The sequence below is a fragment of the Mauremys mutica genome, unplaced genomic scaffold (assembly GCF_020497125.1).
Source record: "Mauremys mutica isolate MM-2020 ecotype Southern unplaced genomic scaffold, ASM2049712v1 000298F_np12_obj, whole genome shotgun sequence".
Taxonomy (NCBI): Eukaryota; Metazoa; Chordata; order Testudines; family Geoemydidae; genus Mauremys; species Mauremys mutica.
Genome location: NW_025422903.1, coordinates 440,407 through 456,185, shown reverse-complemented (window position 1 = coordinate 456,185; position 15,779 = coordinate 440,407). Strand labels below are relative to the sequence as shown.

Sequence of the window (15,779 nt, the reverse complement as noted above, 5' to 3'; positions counted from 1 at the left end):
CCATTCCGACCCACAGCCCCCCGCAAGCCCAGTGCCCCCCACCACAAACCCCAGGGACTCCTGGGTTCTCTCCCCGGCTCTGGAAGGGGAGTGGGGTCTAGTGGTTAGAGCAGGGGGGGCTGGGAGCCAGGACTCCTGGGTTCTCTCCCTGGCACTGGGAGGGGAGTGGGGGCTAGTGGTTAGAGCAGGGGGGGCCTGGGAGCCAGGACTCCTGGGTTCTCTCCCTGGCTCTGGAGGGCAGTGGGGTCTAGTGGTTAGAGCGGGGGGGGCTGGGAGCCAGACTCCTGAGTTCTCTCCCTGGCACTGGGAGGGGAGTGGGGGCTAGTGGTTAGGGCAGGGGGGGGCTGGGAGCCAGGACTCCTGAGTTCTCTCCCTGGCACTGGGAGGGGAGTGGAGGCTCGTGGTTAGGGCGGGGGGGGGGGGCTAGGAGCCAGGACTCCTGGGTTCTCTCCCTGGCTCTGGAGGGCAGTGGGGGCTAGTGGTTAGGACAGGCGGGGGGGGCTGGGAGCCAGGTCTCCTTGTATTTCTGGCTGGGAGGTGGTTAGTTCTGACCTGGCCTGTGTGTCTGAAATGAGTTTGCTGGATCTCAGCCCTATTCCTCCCAATGAGGGCAACTTTGGGGGCCGGGGGCAGGGCCGGGGTGCTGGGATATAGAACCCAGGCATCCGGGGCTCAGTCTCTGTGGGGCCTGTCGCTCCCCCCGAGCTGCAACATGGACCCTTCCCTCCCCCCCCCTCGGCCTTATAGAGCCTGTCCTTATCTGTGGGCCTGGGCGGCTCCGTTATGGGGTGGGGCTGGCGAGAGGGGGCCCTGGCAGCCTCTCAGGGGGTGTCAGTCAGTGCTGGTTGTTCGTCCTCAGTGCAGGACAACAGGTAACGGGGGGGTCGTCTGGCATCTGGGGGGCATTGGGGGTTCAGTGGGGGAATGGGGGGCTGGTTAGGGAGGACGGGGGGCTGCTGGGGGGATAAATGGGGGACTCAGCTGGGGGGGCGGTTAGGGGGAAGGGGCGGCTGAGGAGGGCACGCTTTGGGGGGGACGCAATGAAGGTTGGGGGGGTCTGCTGGGGGGCCAGCCAGCCTGTGGATGTCAGCAGCCCGGAGACACCATACCTCAGCCCCATGGCTTCGCCCCTCGAGCATGTTAGGGGGCCCTGCCCCTCGAGGGGGCACCGGCTCTGATCTGGCCCCACGGCAAGGGCAGGGGGGCTGGCTCATGGTGGGACAGGGAACAGGGCCTGGGCAGTGCTGCCCCCATAAAATCCCCTGGGCATTCGGGGTGTCATTCTTTGAGGGCCTCCCCTCTGGCCCCCGTCCATCCGTCTCCCCCCCCACCGCAAGCCCCCCCATCCCCCGCAGCTGCGATGGGTGGGCCCCCCCCATGGCTCTTATCAGCCTCCAACAGACACGGCGCCGCCCTGCTCCGGGGTGTCCGAATGTCACACAACCTCGCACTCGGTCCATAAAGACCGACGGGACGAGGGACGGAATCGGGTCCCGTCCACCCGCCTGCGCCCACCCTCCAATCCGCTCGGTGGATGATCCCCTCCCCACCTGTCCCCCTATTGTTACTCCTCTGGGATGGGGGTGGGGAGCACTCATTCGGGAGGGGTCTCCATGGGGGCACTCGGGGGGCTGGGCTGCTGGAAGGTGTCGCTTTCTGCCCGCCTGGATCTCTTGGCAGACAGGTGCTTACCGGTGTGGCTGTACCAAGGTGTCCCCCCCTTCCCATTTTCAGATTAGCCCCCTGTCAGAAAAAATCCCGGAGGGGCAAATTCGGCCAATAGGCCAATCACATGCTTCAGGGCTCCCCAGGGTCAGGAAGGAGGTTCTCCACCACCACCGTTCTCCTCCAGGCACAACTGGCCAGCTGTATCTGCATCTTCCCCCCTCCCCCGAAGAGCTGGGGCGGGGGTGGCGTGCTGCGGGGCGGGGGTCCCGGACGCCTGGGTTCCTCACGCCCATTCTCTCTCCCGGGCAGCACCGCAATCCGGCACGATGGCTTCCTTCCTCCAGCGCTGCCCGTTCCTGACCCGGGACCCCAGCGTCTTCCTGCTCAAAGCTCGCCCCCTGCTGGTGAGCAGCGCCCAGCGATGTCCAGTCATGGTGGCCCGGTCCCTGATGGGCTCCTCCCCAGACCCGCAGAGGGGGACGGACAACCCCATCCCACTTGGTAAGCAGTGGCGGGGCTGGGAGCCAGGACTCCTGGGTTCTCTCCCCGGCTCTGGGAGGGGAGTGGGGTCTAGTGGTTAGAGCGGGGGGAGGGGGAGGAGGAGCTGGGAGCCAGGACTCCTGGGTTCCATCCCTTTGGCTTGGCTGTCTCTCCCCAGCAGCAGGATCTGTCCCCCGGGAGTCGGAGACCCCAGAAGCAGCCTCCAGCCCTTCCCAAACCCACTGCCCCTTCATGGAGTCGGAGGTGCGGGGTGGACGGAGCCGGATCGTTCAGCGCGCTGGGCCAGAGGTGCAGGAGGATGTGAAAGTCTACAAGGCAGGTGAGGGCTGCTCTGACCTCGTCGGAGAACCCAGGAGTCCTGGTTCCCAGACACTCCCCCGCTCTAACCCACCATCCCCCACTCCCCTCCCAGAGCTGGGAGAGAACCCAGGAGTCCTGGCTCCCAGCCCCCCCTGCTCTAACCCACCATCCCCCACTCCCCTCCCAGAGCTTGGAGAGAACCCAGGAGTCCTGGCTCCCAGCTCCCCTGCTCTAACCCACCAGCCCCCACTCCCCTCCCAGAGCTGGGAGAGAACCCAGGAGTCCTGGCTCCCAGCCCCCCCCTGCTCTAACCCACCAGCCCCCACTCCCCTCCCAGAGCTTGGAGAGAACCCAGGAGTCCTGGCTCCCAGCCCCCCTGCTCTAACCCACCAGCCCCCACTCCCCTCCCAGAGCTGGGAGAGAACCCAGGAGTCCTGGATCCCAGCTCCCCTGCTCTAACCCACTCACCCCCCATCTCTGTGCCCCTCCAGACCCCCTCAGCTCTCTGCTCCTCGAGGTCCAGTCCAGCCTCCGGAAGAAATTCCTGGGCCGTGATGGGCCGGGGCCCGACGCCCGGCTCCTCCCCACGCACCTGCTCCAGGACAACCTGCCAGGTGAGGCCTGAGGCCGGGTGAGAGACTCAGAGAATCTCAGGGTGGGAAGGGACCTCGGGAGGTTCCAGTCCAACCCCCTGCTCAAAGCAGGACCAGCCCCACCTAAATCCTCCCAGCCGGGCCTTAAACACCCCAAGGAAGGAGATTCCACCCCCGCCCCAGGGAACCCAGCCCAGGGCTTCCCCCCCCTCGGCTTTACAGACAAAACTGCAGGGGAGCTTTTCAGGGGGAAGAGAAAGATGCCACATTTATTATAACTTGATTCATGACCAATAACTAATATCTTAATCCTTATACACACACACACACACACACATTATACCTAATACCTACACACAGACACACACACACACACACACACACTCACATTCTCACACACACACACACACACCCATCAGATGCTCTGCAGCTGCTGCATGGACATGGCTGGAGTCCGTGGCTGGATTCCCCAGCCTGGGTTGGTAGCTCGGGGCGGTAACAGGCCAGCACAGCCGGGCAGGAGGAGGAGCTGGTCTCTGGGGGGCAGGCGCCGAGGCCCGTCCATGCTGGCAGCAGAACGTTACCCCCCAAGTCTCCCATCTCACCCAGCCTTTTTGTAGGCTTGAGTCTGAATCCAGAGTCTCTAGGTCTTGCTGTGTCACCACCTCTGGGTCTGGTGACTGATCACCCGTCAATTGCAGGCCTGACTGTCAGCCTGGGACCCGGCTTTGAGCTTCCTTCTCTTGTAGCTTTTCTGTTTAGGGTGGACTCTGCTCACTTTGTTAGGGCTCTTGTCTGCAGCTTCAGCCGGTGGGGTGTGAACTCTGCTTCATCAGGACAGGCCGGGGCCATCATCCATCCATACCTCAGTCACACATCGACCCTACTAACGAGAGCACAGCAGGGTTTGCAAAAAGGAAGGTTGGAGGAAGCTTTTACGAAATGGAGAGAGCGTTTTAAACTGGGGTTTGGATTCCAGTATGGCAAACAGTGAACAGAGGTTACAATGTAGGCACGTGCAGTGACTGGTGAACAGTGAACAGAAGTTACAATGTAGGCAAGTGTAGTGACTGGTGAACGGAGAACAGAGGTTACAATGTAGGCACGTGTAGTGACTGGTGAACAGTGAACAGAAGTTACAATGTAGGCACGTGTAGTGAATGGTGAACAGTGAACAGAAGTTACAATGTAGGCACGTGCAGTGACTGGTGAACAGGGAACAGAAGTTACAATGTAGGCACGTGCAGTGACTGGTGAACAGTGAACAGAAGTTACAATGTAGGCACGTGCAGTGACTGGTGAACAGTGAACAGAAGTTACAATGTAGGCACGTGCAGTGACTGGTGAACAGTGAACAGAGGTTACAATGTAGGCACGTGCAGTGACTGGTGAACAGTGAACAGAGGTTACAATGTAGGCACGTGCAGTGACTGGTGAACAGTGAACAGAGGTTACAATGTAGGCACGTGCAGTGACTGGTGAACAGTGAACAGAGGTTACAATGTAGGCACGTGCAGTGACTGGTGAACAGTGAACAGAGGTTACAATGTAGGCACGTGCAGTGAATGGTGAACAGTGAACAGAAGTTACAATGTAGGCACGTGTAGTGACTGGTGAACAGTGAACAGAGGTTACAATGTAGGCACGTGCAGTGACTGGTGAACAGTGAACAGAGGTTACAATGTAGGCACGTGCAGTGACTGGTGAACAGTGAACAGAGGTTACAATGTAGGCACGTGCAGTGACTGGTGAACAGTGAACAGAGGTTACAATGTAGGCACGTGCAGTGACTGGTGAACAGTGAACAGAGGTTACAATGTAGGCACGTGGAGTGAATGGTGAACAGTGAACAGAGGTTACAATGTAGGCACGTGCAGTGACTGGTGAACAGTGAACAGAGGTTACAATGTAGGCACGTGCAGTGAATTGTGAACAGTGAACAGAAGTTACAGTGTAGACAAGTGTAGTGACTGGTGAACAGTGAACAGAGGTTACAATGTAGGCACGTGCAGTGACTGGTGAACAGTGAACAGAGGTTACAATGTAGGCACGTGCTGTGACTGGTGAACAGTGACCAGAGGTTACAATGTAGGCACGTGCAGTGACTGGTGAACAGTGAACAGAAGTTACAATGTAGGCACGTGTAGTGAATGGTGAACAGTGAACAGAGGTTACAATGTAGGCACGTGCAGTGACTGGTGAACCGTGAACAGAGGTTACAATGTAGGCACGTGCAGTGACTGGTGAACAGTGAACAGAGGTTACAATGTAGGCACGTGTAGTGACTGGTGAACAGTGAACAGAAGTTACAATGTAGGCACGTGTAGTGAATGGTGAACAGTGAACAGAGGTTACAATGTAGGCACGTGCAGTGACTGGTGAACCGTGAACAGAGGTTACAATGTAGGCACGTGCAGTGACTGGTGAACAGTGAACAGAGGTTACAATGTAGGCACGTGTAGTGACTGGTGAACAGTGAACAGAAGTTACAATGTAGGCACGTGTAGTCAATGGTGAACAGAAGTTACAATAGTGAAACAGTGCAAGTCTCAGTGATTTAAGCAGGAATTGGACTGATAGTGAAACGTACAAGGGCAGCTGACTGAACAGCTCTGGCTCTTAACCAGCATCTTCACTGTCAATTAGCCAGTTCTTGGGGTAACCGGTTTGATGAATTAACGTTGTTTCATTCCTAAAACTTTACTTATGAAGTTACATGAATAAAGTGAACAGTTAAAACAATTTCATTCATCAGTTCACCACCCTCCTCGTGAAATAGTGATTCCTACTATCCAACCTAAACCTCCCCCTCTGCAACTTGAGCCCATCACTCCTTGTTCTGTCATCTGCCACCACTGAGACCAGCCGAGCTCCAGCCTCTTTGGAACCCCCTTCAGGTAGTTGTAAGCAGCCATCAAATCCCACCTCATTCTTCATAGACACCCCCCAGGCCAGAAGTGACCCCCCCCCATAGTGCAGGCCAGAGAACATCCCCCCTGCCAAATAATTCCCGGAGCGGATCCCTTCGGAAAGACCGGCCCAGCTTGACTGCGAGTCTGGTAAAGGTTTAGGGACACCCGGAGCATGGGGTTCCTCCGGCCCATCCTGGCTACCAGCCGTTGCTGGGTCTCGCCTCCAGGAACTGCTCTGAACCCACTTATAGTTCTGGCCTTCACAACATCCTGCGGCGGGGAGTTCCGCAGGTCGGCCGTGCGCCGCGTGAAGACCTCTGGCCTTGTGTCTGCGTGAAACCTGCCGCCTCTTGATTTCGTAGGGGGACCCCTGGCCCTTGTGTTATGGGAAGGGGTGAATGAAGCCCCCTGGGTTCCCTCTCTCTGCACCAATCCCGAGTTCAGAGCCCGCGCTCGCCTCCCGCCTCTGGCGGCTCTTTTCCGAGCTGAACTTTTCAGTCTCTCCTGCGGTGGCTCCTCCAGCCCCTGGATCCGTTTCCTGGCCCGTCTCTGCACCGTTCCCAATTGGAATAGAGCTCGCGGCAGCTGGGGATATTCCCTGGCTGATTACCCGGCCCCGTCCTAGACGCCAGGGTCGCTTGTGGGAGTGGGAGCCGTGGATTCAGGGTCCCCCCCACCCCTCTGCTCTGTGCCCCCCTACTCTGCAGCCCCCCCCTCGCCCCACTGCTCTGGAGGGGGGGAACCGCTGTGACTGGGGGGAGGCGAGGGGGGAACCCCTGTGTCTGGGGGTCTGTCTCTGACCCTGTCTGCCCCCCCCCCACAGGATCCGGGGCCTTCTCCTACGATTCCTTCCTGGAGGGGCGGCTGGAGGCCAAGCGCCGGGATCACACCTATCGCGTCTTCAAGACGGTGACGCGCCGAGCGGACGCCTTCCCCTTCGCCCGGGAGGCCGCGGGCCCCGAGGTCTCGGTCTGGTGCAGCAACGACTACCTGGGCATGAGCCGCCACCCACGGGTGCTGCAGGCTGCCATGTGAGAGGGTGCCCCTCACTCCCGACCCGCAGCCCCTGCCAGCCCGGCCCTGGGCTCCCCACAACAGCCCTGCCGGTGCCCCTCACTCCCGACCCGCAGCCCCTGCCAGCCCGGCCCTGTGCGCTGACCCCTCTCTCCCCTCCAGGGACGCCCTGCAGCACCATGGCTTGGGGGCCGGGGGCACCAGGAACATCTCGGGCACCAGCCAGTACCACGTGGACCTGGAGCGGGAGCTGGCCCAGCTCCATCGCAAAGACGCCGCCTTGTTGTTCTCCTCCTGCTACGTCGCCAACGACTCCACCCTCTTCACCCTCGCCAGGATGATGCCAGGTACCCGGACGCCTGGGTTCTCTCCCTGGCTCGGGGAGGGGAGTGGGCGCTGGTGGTTAGAGCAGGGGGGCTGGGAGCCCGGACTCCTGGGTTCTCTACCCAGCTCTGGGAGGGCAGTGGGGGCTGGTGGTTAGAGCGGGGCGGGGCTGGGAGCCCGGACTCCTGGGTTCTGGTCACAGCACTAACACACACCCTCCCCCCCCAGGCTGTGAGATCTTCTCGGACGCGGGGAATCACGCCTCCATGATCCAGGGGATCCGCAACAGCGGGGTCCCCAAACACGTCTTCCGGCACAACGACCCCCAGCACCTGGCCCAGCTGCTGGGCCGCAGCCCCCTCGGCATCCCCAAGATCGTGGCCTTTGAGACCGTGCACTCCATGGACGGTAGGGCCCCCCTGCCCAGCGCCCGTAGCCCAGGGATCCCCCAGCCCTGCCCCCCAGGGTCCCGCCCTCCTCCCGCAGCCCAGGGACCCCCCAGCCCTGCCCCCCAGGCCTCCCCCACTGCATCCCAGGGCCCCCCTGCCCTGCCCCCCAGAGTCCCGCCCTCCTCCCGCAGCCAAGGGACCCCCCAGCCCTGCCCCCCAGAGTCCCGCCCTCCTCCCGCAGCCCAGGGACCCCCCAGCCCTGCCCCCCAGGCCTCCCCCACTGCATCCCAGGACCCCCCTGCCCTGCCCCCCAGAGTCCCGCCCTCCTCCCGCAGCCCAGGGACCCCCCAGCCCTGCCCCCCAGGCCTCCCCCACTGCATCCCAGGACCCCCCTGCCCTGCCCCCCAGAGTCCCGCCCTCCTCCCGCAGCCCAGGGCCCCCCAGCCCGGCCCCCCAGCGTCCCGCCCTCCTCCCGCAGCCCAGGGCCCCCCCAGCCCTTCCCCCCAGCGTCCCGCCCTCCTCCCGCAGCCATGGGACACCCCAGCCCTGCCCCCCAGAGTCCCGCCCTCCTCCCGCAGCCCAGGTACCCCCCAGCCCTGCCCCCCAGGCCTCCCCCACTGCATCCCAGGACCCCCCTGCCCTGCCCCCCAGAGTCCCGCCCTCCTCCCGCAGCCCAGGGACCCCCCAGCCCTGCCCCCCAGGCCTCCCCCACTGCATCCCAGGACCCCCCTGCCCTGCCCCCCAGAGTCCCGCCCTCCTCCCGCAGCCCAGGGCCCCCCCAGCCCTGCCCCCCAGGGTCCCGCCCTCCTCCTGCAGCCCAGGGACCCCCCAGCCCTGCCCCCCAGGGTCCCGCCCTCCTCCCGCAGCCCAGGGACCCCCCAGCCCTGCCCCCCAGAGTCCTGCCCTCCTCCCGCAGCCCAGGGACCCCCCTGCCCTGCCCCCCAGGCCTCCCCCACTGCATCCCAGGGCCCCCCTGCCCTGCCCCCCAGAGTCCCACCCTCCTCCCGCAGCCCAGGGACCCCCCTGCCCTGCCCCCCAGGCCTCACCCACTGCATCCCAGTGCCCCCCCAGCCCTGCCCCCCAGAGTCCCGCCCTCCTCCCGCAGCCCAGGGACCCCCCCGCCCCCCGCATCCCAGGACCCCCCCTTGCCCCCCAGGGCCCCGCCCTCCCCCCGTGTCCCAGGGACCCCCCCCAGCTGCTCCCTCTCCCCCCGCAGGTGGGATCTGCCCCCTGGAGGAGCTGTGTGACGTGGCGCATGCGCACGGCGCCCTCACCTTCGTGGACGAGGTTCACGCCGTGGGGCTGTACGGCGCCCGTGGGGCCGGCATCGGGGAGCGCGACGGGGTGCTGTGCAAGGTCGACATCGTCTCCGGCACCCTGGGTGAGTCGGGGGGGAGGCACCCTGGGGCGGGGGATGCTTGGGGGGCAGGGGGCGCTCTCCCTTGGCAGTCAGTGCCAGGCACTAGGGGGCGCTGTGGGGCAGGGAGCGGGGCAGAGGCTGCTGTCTCCTGACAAGCAAGCAAGGGTGGGCAGTAGGGGGCACCATAGGGCAGGGGGCTGGGTGGGGGTGTTGCCCCGGTGCCAGGGTGCGCTGTGCTGTGGGGCAGGGGGCTGGGCACCAGGGGGCGCTGTGCTATGGGGCGGGGGCTGGGCACCAGGGGGCGCTGTGCTGTGGGCCAGGGGCTGGGCACCAGGGGGCGCTGTGCTGTGGGGCGGGGGCTGGGCACTAGGGGGCGCTGTGCTGTGGGGCGGGGGGCTCTCCCCACAGGCAGGGGCTGGGCACGAGGAGGCACTGTGCTGTGGGGAGGGGGCTGGGCACCAGGGGGCGCTGTGCTGTGGGGCAGGGGGCTCTCCCCGCAGGCCGGGGCTGGGCACTAGGGGGCGCTGTGCTGTGGGGTGGGGGCTGGGCACCAGGGGGCACTGTGCTGTGGGGCAGGGGGCTCTCACCGCAGGCAGGGGCTGGGCACTAGGGGGCGCTGTGCTGTGGGGTGGGGGCTGGGCACCAGGGGGCGCTGTGCTGTGGGGCAGGGGGCTCTCCCCGCAGGCCGGGGCTGGGCACTAGGGGGCGCTGTGCTGTGGGGCGGGGGGCTCTCCCCGCAGGCCGGGGCTGGGCACCAGGGGGCGATCTGCTGTGGGGTGGGGGCTGGGCACCAGGGGGCGCTGTGCTGTGGGGCAGGGGGCTCTCCCCAGCAGGCCCGGCCCCGGCACTAGGGGGCGCTGTGCTGTGGGGCGGGGGCTGGGCACTAGGGGGCGCTGTGCTGTGGGGCAGGGGGTTGGGCACAAGGGGGCGCTGTGCGGGGGGGCGGGGGCTGGGCACCAGGGGGCGCTGTGCTGTGGGGTGGGGGCTGGGCACCAGGGGGCGCTGTGCTGTGGGGCGGGGGGATTGAGAACTGGTTAAAGGACAGGGAACAAAGGGTAGGAATTAATGGTAAATTCTCAGAATGGAGAGGGGTAACTAGTGGTGTTCCCCAAGGGTCAGTCCTAGGACCAATCCTATTCAATTTATTCATAAATGATCTGGAGAAAGGGGTAAACAGTGAGGTGGCAAAGTTTGCAGATGATACTAAACTACTCAAGATAGTTAAGACCAAAGCAGATTGTGAAGAACTTCAAAAAGATCTCACAAAACTAAGTGATTGGGCAACAAAATGGCAAATGAAATTGAATGTGGATAAATGTAAAGTAATGCACATTGGAAAAAATAACCCCAACTACACATACAACATGATGGGGGCTAATTTAGCTACAACGAGTCAGGAAAAAGATCGTGGAGTCATCGTGGATAGTTCTCTGAAGATGTCCACGCAGTGTGCAGAGGCGGTCAAAAAAGCAAACAGGATGTTAGGAATCATTAAAAAGGGGATAGAGAATAAGACTGAGAATATATTATTGCCCTTATATAAATCCATGGGACGCCCACATCTCGAATACTGTGTACAGATGTGGTCTCCTCACCTCAAAAAAGATATTCTAGCACTAGAAAAGGTTCAGAAAAGGGCAACTAAAATTATTCGGGGTTTGGAGAGGGTCCCATATGAGGAAAGATTAAAGACGCTAGGACTCTTCAGTTTGGAAAAGAGAAGACTAAGGGGGGATAGGATAGAGGTCTATAAAATCATGAGTGATGTTGAGAAAGTGGATAAGGAAAAGTTATTTACTTATTCCCATAATACAAGAACTAGGGGTCACCAAATGAAATTAATAGGCAGCAGGTTTAAAACAAATAAAAGGAAGTTCTTCTTCACGCAGCGCACAGTCAACTCGTGGAACTCCTTACCTGAGGAGGTTGTGAAGGCCGGGACTATAACAATGTTTAAAAGGGGACTGGATAAATTCATGGTGGCTAAGTCCATAAATGGCTATTAGCCAGGATGGGTAAGGAATGGTGTCCCTAGCCTCTGTTCGGCAGAGGATGGAGATGGATGGCAGGAGAGAGATCACTTGATCATTGCCTGTTAGGTTCACTCCCTCTGGGGCACCTGGCATTGGCCACTGTCGGTGGACAGATACTGGGCTAGATGGACCTTTGGTCTGACCCGGTACGGCCTTTCTTATGTTCTTATGTTCCCCGCAGGCGGGGGCTGGGCACTAGGGGGCGCTGTGCTGTGGGGCGGGGGCTGGGCACCAGGGGGCTCTCCGCTGTGGGGCGGGGGGCTCTCCCCGCAGGCCGGGGCTGGGCACCAGGGGGCGCTGTGCTGTGGGGCGGGGGGCTCTCCCCGCAGGCCCGGCCCCGGGGGCACCGGCTCACCCTGCTCTCCCCCCCAGGGAAGGCCTTCGGCTGCGTGGGCGGGTACATCGCCAGCACGGCGGCGCTGGTGGACGCGGTTCGCTCCTACGCGGCCGGCTTCATCTTCACCACCTCGCTGCCGCCCCCGGTGCTGGCCGGCGCCCTGGCCTCGCTGCGGGTGCTGGCCGGGCCCGAGGGACGGGGGCTGCGCCGGGCGCACCAGCGCAACGTCAAGCACATGCGGCAGCTGCTGATGGACGCCGGGCTGCCCGTCGTCAGCTGCCCCAGCCACATCATCCCCATCCGGGTACGGCCGGACGCCTGGGTCCTCGGGGCGGGGAGCCAGGACTCCTGGGTTCCCTCCCTGGCTCTGGGAGGGGAGTGGGGTCTGGTGGTTAGAGCAGGGGGGCTGGGAGCCAGGACTCCTGGGGTCTCTCCCCGGCTCTGGGAGGGCAGTGGGGTCTGGTGGTTAGAGCAAGGGGGGCTGGGAGCCAGGACTCCTGGGTTCTCCCCCCGGCTCTGGGAGGGGAGCTGGGGCTGGTGGTTGGAGCAAGGGGGGCTGGGAGCCAGGACTCCTGGGTTCTCTCCCTGGCTCTGGGAGGGGAGTGGGGTCTGGTGGTTAGAGCAGGTGGGGCTGGGAGCCAGGACACCAGGAGGGGAGCAGGGAGGGGGGGTGTGGTGTGGAGGGGGGAGGGGGTATTTCCCGGACTCCTGGGTCCCACCCTTGTCTCTCCGATTGTCCCCCTGCAGGTGGGTGACGCGGCCTTGAACTCCCGGCTCTGCGACCTTCTCCTGTCCCAGCACAACATCTACGTCCAGGCCATCAACTACCCCACGGTGCCCCGGGGCGAGGAGCTGCTGCGCCTGGCGCCCTCCCCCCACCACACGCCCCCCATGATGGACTACTTCGTGGGTGAGGGCAGCGGGCTGGGGGGAGGGGACGGGCCGTCGGGAGCTGGGGGGGGAAACGGGAGCGAGGTGGGGGCTGGGCGGGGGCACTTGTGGGGGGCGGTCGGTGAAGGATGAAGATCCCGGGGGGAGGGGAGATTGGGGCAGCGGGGGGGGGGCTGGGAGGGTACCTGGGGGGCACAGAGGTCTCACCCCATCTCCCCCCCCCAGAGCGCCTGGTGCGGGGCTGGCAGGACGTGGGGCTCCCCCTGCAGCCCCCCGCGTCCTCCGCCTGCCACTTCTGCCAGCGGCCCCTGCACTTCGCCCTCCTGAGCGAGTGGGAGCGGGATTCCTTCGGCAGCCTGGGGGCCCCGTGCCTCACCAGCAGCGCCTGAGCCCGGGACGGACGGACCCCCCCGGCGTGGGATGGACCCCCCCCCCCCGCATGGGGCGGACCCCCCGGCGCGACCTGACAAGGGCTCTAAATAAAACCCACTCAGCTTGTGTCTGTGTCCCTGACTGCGTGGAACCCAGGGGTCCGGGCACCTGTCCCTCCACTGCTCCCCTCCCAGAGCCGGGGGGAGAACCCAGGCGTCCTGGCTCCCAGCCCCCCCTGCTCTAACCACCAGCCCCCACCCCCCTCCCAGAGCCGGGGGGAGAACCCAGGAGTCCTGGCTCCCAGCCCCCCCTGCTCTAACCACCAGCCCCCACTCCCCTCCCAGAGCCAGGGAGAGAACCCAGGAGTCCTGGCTCCCAGCCCCCCTGTGCTGTAACCCATTGAATCCTGGGCCCGGTCTTCCCCTGCCATGTGGGCCCCTGGGCTCCCTGCCTGGTTGGCGGTGGGGGAGGGGGGGGCTGGCCCTAGGGGCCCCATGTGGCAGGGGGGGAAGATAATCACGGTTGCACTTGGCTATGGGGCAGCCCCACGGTGCTGTGTGTGTGTGGGGGGGTTGTGCTCATCTTGCCCCCTCTCTGCAGCCCACCTGCTCCAGAGGGTCCGGACCTCCCAACCTGCCCCCCCCACCTATTCCAGACCCAGGCTGCCCCCCCCCCCCGCCCGCCAAGGTTTCAGGAACTCCCTGTATCAGCCCCCCCAACCCCATCTGCAGCTGGGGCCCTTGGCAGCGGGGCTGGGGGGGTCCCAAGGGGCTGCGGCCTTTTGTTTCCGGAGGGGAGGGGGCTGGGGGGGTTACGTGCTGCAGTCGCTGGAATTTGTGCCCCGTCCTTGGTGTCCCGTGGGGGGGGGGCGGACTGGGGGGGGCGCTTCCCTCGCCCCAGCTCCCGTCTCCCAATTTCCTTTTAGTGTCGAGTTGCAGAGGAAAGGGGGGGGTCGTGACCCCTCCACCGGCACCTCACTTGCCTCCCCCAAATCAGAGCATCCATCTCCTCCCCAGCAAAGGGGGCTCTCGGGGGGGGGGTCCTGCCACCCGCCCCCCCCGTGGGAAAAAAACTTTGTAACGCGTTTTTTTAGGCGAAGAAGAACAAAAGGCCAAGGGGGGGGGAGTTCGTTACCCTCCCCGGGGGACTCTGCCCCCCCCCACGATGGGGGGGCTCCCTGCTCAGGGAGGGGGGGCACCAGGCAGGGTTTAAATGACATCGGAGTATTTAGCCCACTGGATCCTGTTAGTGGGGGGAACTTGTGCGCCCCCCAGCAGGCATCGCACGGGGGGGGGTACAGACTCATGACCCCCCCAGGTGGCCAAGGTGGGAATGGCAGCCCCCCGCCACGGTCATTTGCAGTTCGCTGCCCCCCCCCGCGCCCCGAGAGCCCCCCCCCCGCGCTGTCCTCGTAGCTACAGACATTTTTTGAATAAAAGTTTGGAGTGTTTCCTGCGGGGGGGGGGAATGGGGCGCGGGGGGGTGTCACTGTGGTTCCTGCTGCCCCCCTGCCTGGCCTCCCCCCCCCCCAGAGCCCTCGTGGTCATGGAGGGGGCCTGGAAGGGGTCACGTGCGAGGGACACCCCCGATCTCTGGGGGCGCCCCCCCCCCGCTCCCGGACACCAGTTGGGGGGCTGCAGCCTTGGCCATTGGAGGGAGCCCCCCCCCCGAGACTGGCGGACGGGGGGGCGCTGTTTGTCACCAGGCAAAGCCGGGGGGGGGGCGGGGAAATCAGCTGATTCGGTCACATGACCAGCCTCACAGCTGGGTCCGGGTCCCGCCCCCGCCGGCTCGGTCTGGCCAGGGAGCCGGGCCGGGAGGACGCAGCTCGGGGCCGGGACAAGCGCTGAACGGGGCCATCGGTAGCTGGACCCCGCCCCCCCCACCAGGCACCGAGCGGGGGGGGGGAAGAACCCAGGCGTCCGGGCTCCCCCGCACCCCAACCCACCAGACGCCACTCCCAGAGAACCCAGGCGTCCGGCCCTAACCCCTGAGGCGCAGGTAGGGGGAACGGGGCGCAGGTACTGGGGGGGGGGCAGGACTTGGATAGCAAGGGGTGAGGGCTGGGGGGTCGCGGGGGGGGGCGCGAGGTGTGGGGCTGGCAGAGGGGACCACGCCCAGCCGCAATCCAGGTCTGGGTCTCGGAGGGGGGTGGGGCCGGGTGGATTAAAGGCCTGGGGGGCTGAGCAGGGCACAGGCTGTGGTCCCAGATGGCTGCCCCAAGGTGGAGAGAGGCCGGGAATGGGGGGAAGGGCTGGGAGCCAGGACTCCTGGGTTCCCCCCGGCTCTGGGAGGAGAGTGGGGGCTGGTAGTTAGAGCAGGGGGGCTGGGAGCCAGGACTCCTGGGTTCTCTCCCGGCTCTGGGAGGGGAGTGGGGGCTGGTGGGTTAGAGCAAGGTGGGGCTGGGAGCCATGACGCCTGGGTTCTCTCCCTGGTTCTGGGGGGGCTGGGAGCCAGGACGCCTGGGTTCTCTCCATGACTCTGGGAGGGCTGGGAGCCAGGATGCCTGGGTTCTCTCCCTGGCTCTGGGAGGAGATTGGGGGGCTAGTGGGTTAGAGCAGGGGGAGGGGGCTGGGAGCCAGGACACCTGGGTTCTTTCCCTGGCTCTGGGGGGGCTGGGAGCCAGGACGCCTGGGTTCTCTTCCTGGCTCTGGGAGGGGAGTGGGGGGCTAGTGGGTTAGACCAGTGGCCCCTGGGGGTACTCAGAGGTCTTCTGGGGGGGTCCATCAACTCATCTAGAGATTTTCCTGGTTCTCAAACTGGGGTTCGTGAAATGTTACGGGGGGGTCTCGGGGGGGGGGGGGAACGGACTCCCCAACAGTGGCCAGACAGAGCTGTCCCTAGGGCCCCGGGGGGGGGGGGCAGCCCGAGCCCCTGGACTTCCAAGCGCTAAGCGGCGCCGTCTCCACCCACTGGGGAGATTCAAACAGAAAAGGGGGTGGATAATTTGTTGCTGTTTTTTAAAGTAAATCGGCAGCTCCTGTTTTTAACATGACGCCGAAGAACAATTTCAGCTTTGGCGGAACGTGCGTCGTTTGCCTGGACTGCTCGGGACCCGAAGCCCTGGGGGTGTTGGATCCGGCGG

The 15,779-nt window shown here is 64.1% G+C and overlaps 1 protein-coding gene across 2 annotated transcripts; it reads left to right on the top strand.

Annotated features, from left to right (window-relative positions):
* The first annotated feature begins 778 nt into the window (after nucleotides 1-778).
* Nucleotides 779-12,820, top strand: ALAS2 (5'-aminolevulinate synthase 2). Of its 2 annotated transcripts, none has more exons than XM_045000374.1 (11): nucleotides 779-872; nucleotides 1,978-2,169; nucleotides 2,330-2,488; nucleotides 2,961-3,083; nucleotides 6,798-7,005; nucleotides 7,151-7,335; nucleotides 7,541-7,720; nucleotides 8,918-9,082; nucleotides 11,467-11,735; nucleotides 12,179-12,341; nucleotides 12,548-12,820. In XM_045000374.1, exons 2-11 carry the CDS (start codon nucleotides 1,995-1,997, stop codon nucleotides 12,709-12,711), a joined length of 1,791 nt encoding a protein of 596 aa, XP_044856309.1. In that variant the 5' UTR covers nucleotides 779-872; nucleotides 1,978-1,994; the 3' UTR covers nucleotides 12,712-12,820. The 2 variants fall into 2 exon arrangements, with proteins under 2 accessions (XP_044856309.1, XP_044856308.1); XM_045000373.1 differs by having other exon boundaries at nucleotides 2,327-2,488.
* The last annotated feature ends 2,959 nt before the right edge of the window (nucleotides 12,821-15,779 follow it).

Bases quoted from the DNA above. Each gene is read 5' to 3' on its own strand.
- ALAS2 (XM_045000373.1), top strand. From the start codon at position 1,995: ATGGCTTCCTTCCTCCAGCGCTGCCCGTTCCTGACCCGGGACCCCAGC. The intron at 7,336-7,540 runs GTACCCGGACGC...CTCCCCCCCCAG, and splicing joins CCTCGCCAGGATGATGCCAG to GCTGTGAGATCTTCTCGGAC. The intron at 11,736-12,178 runs GTACGGCCGGAC...GTCCCCCTGCAG, and splicing joins GCCACATCATCCCCATCCGG to GTGGGTGACGCGGCCTTGAA.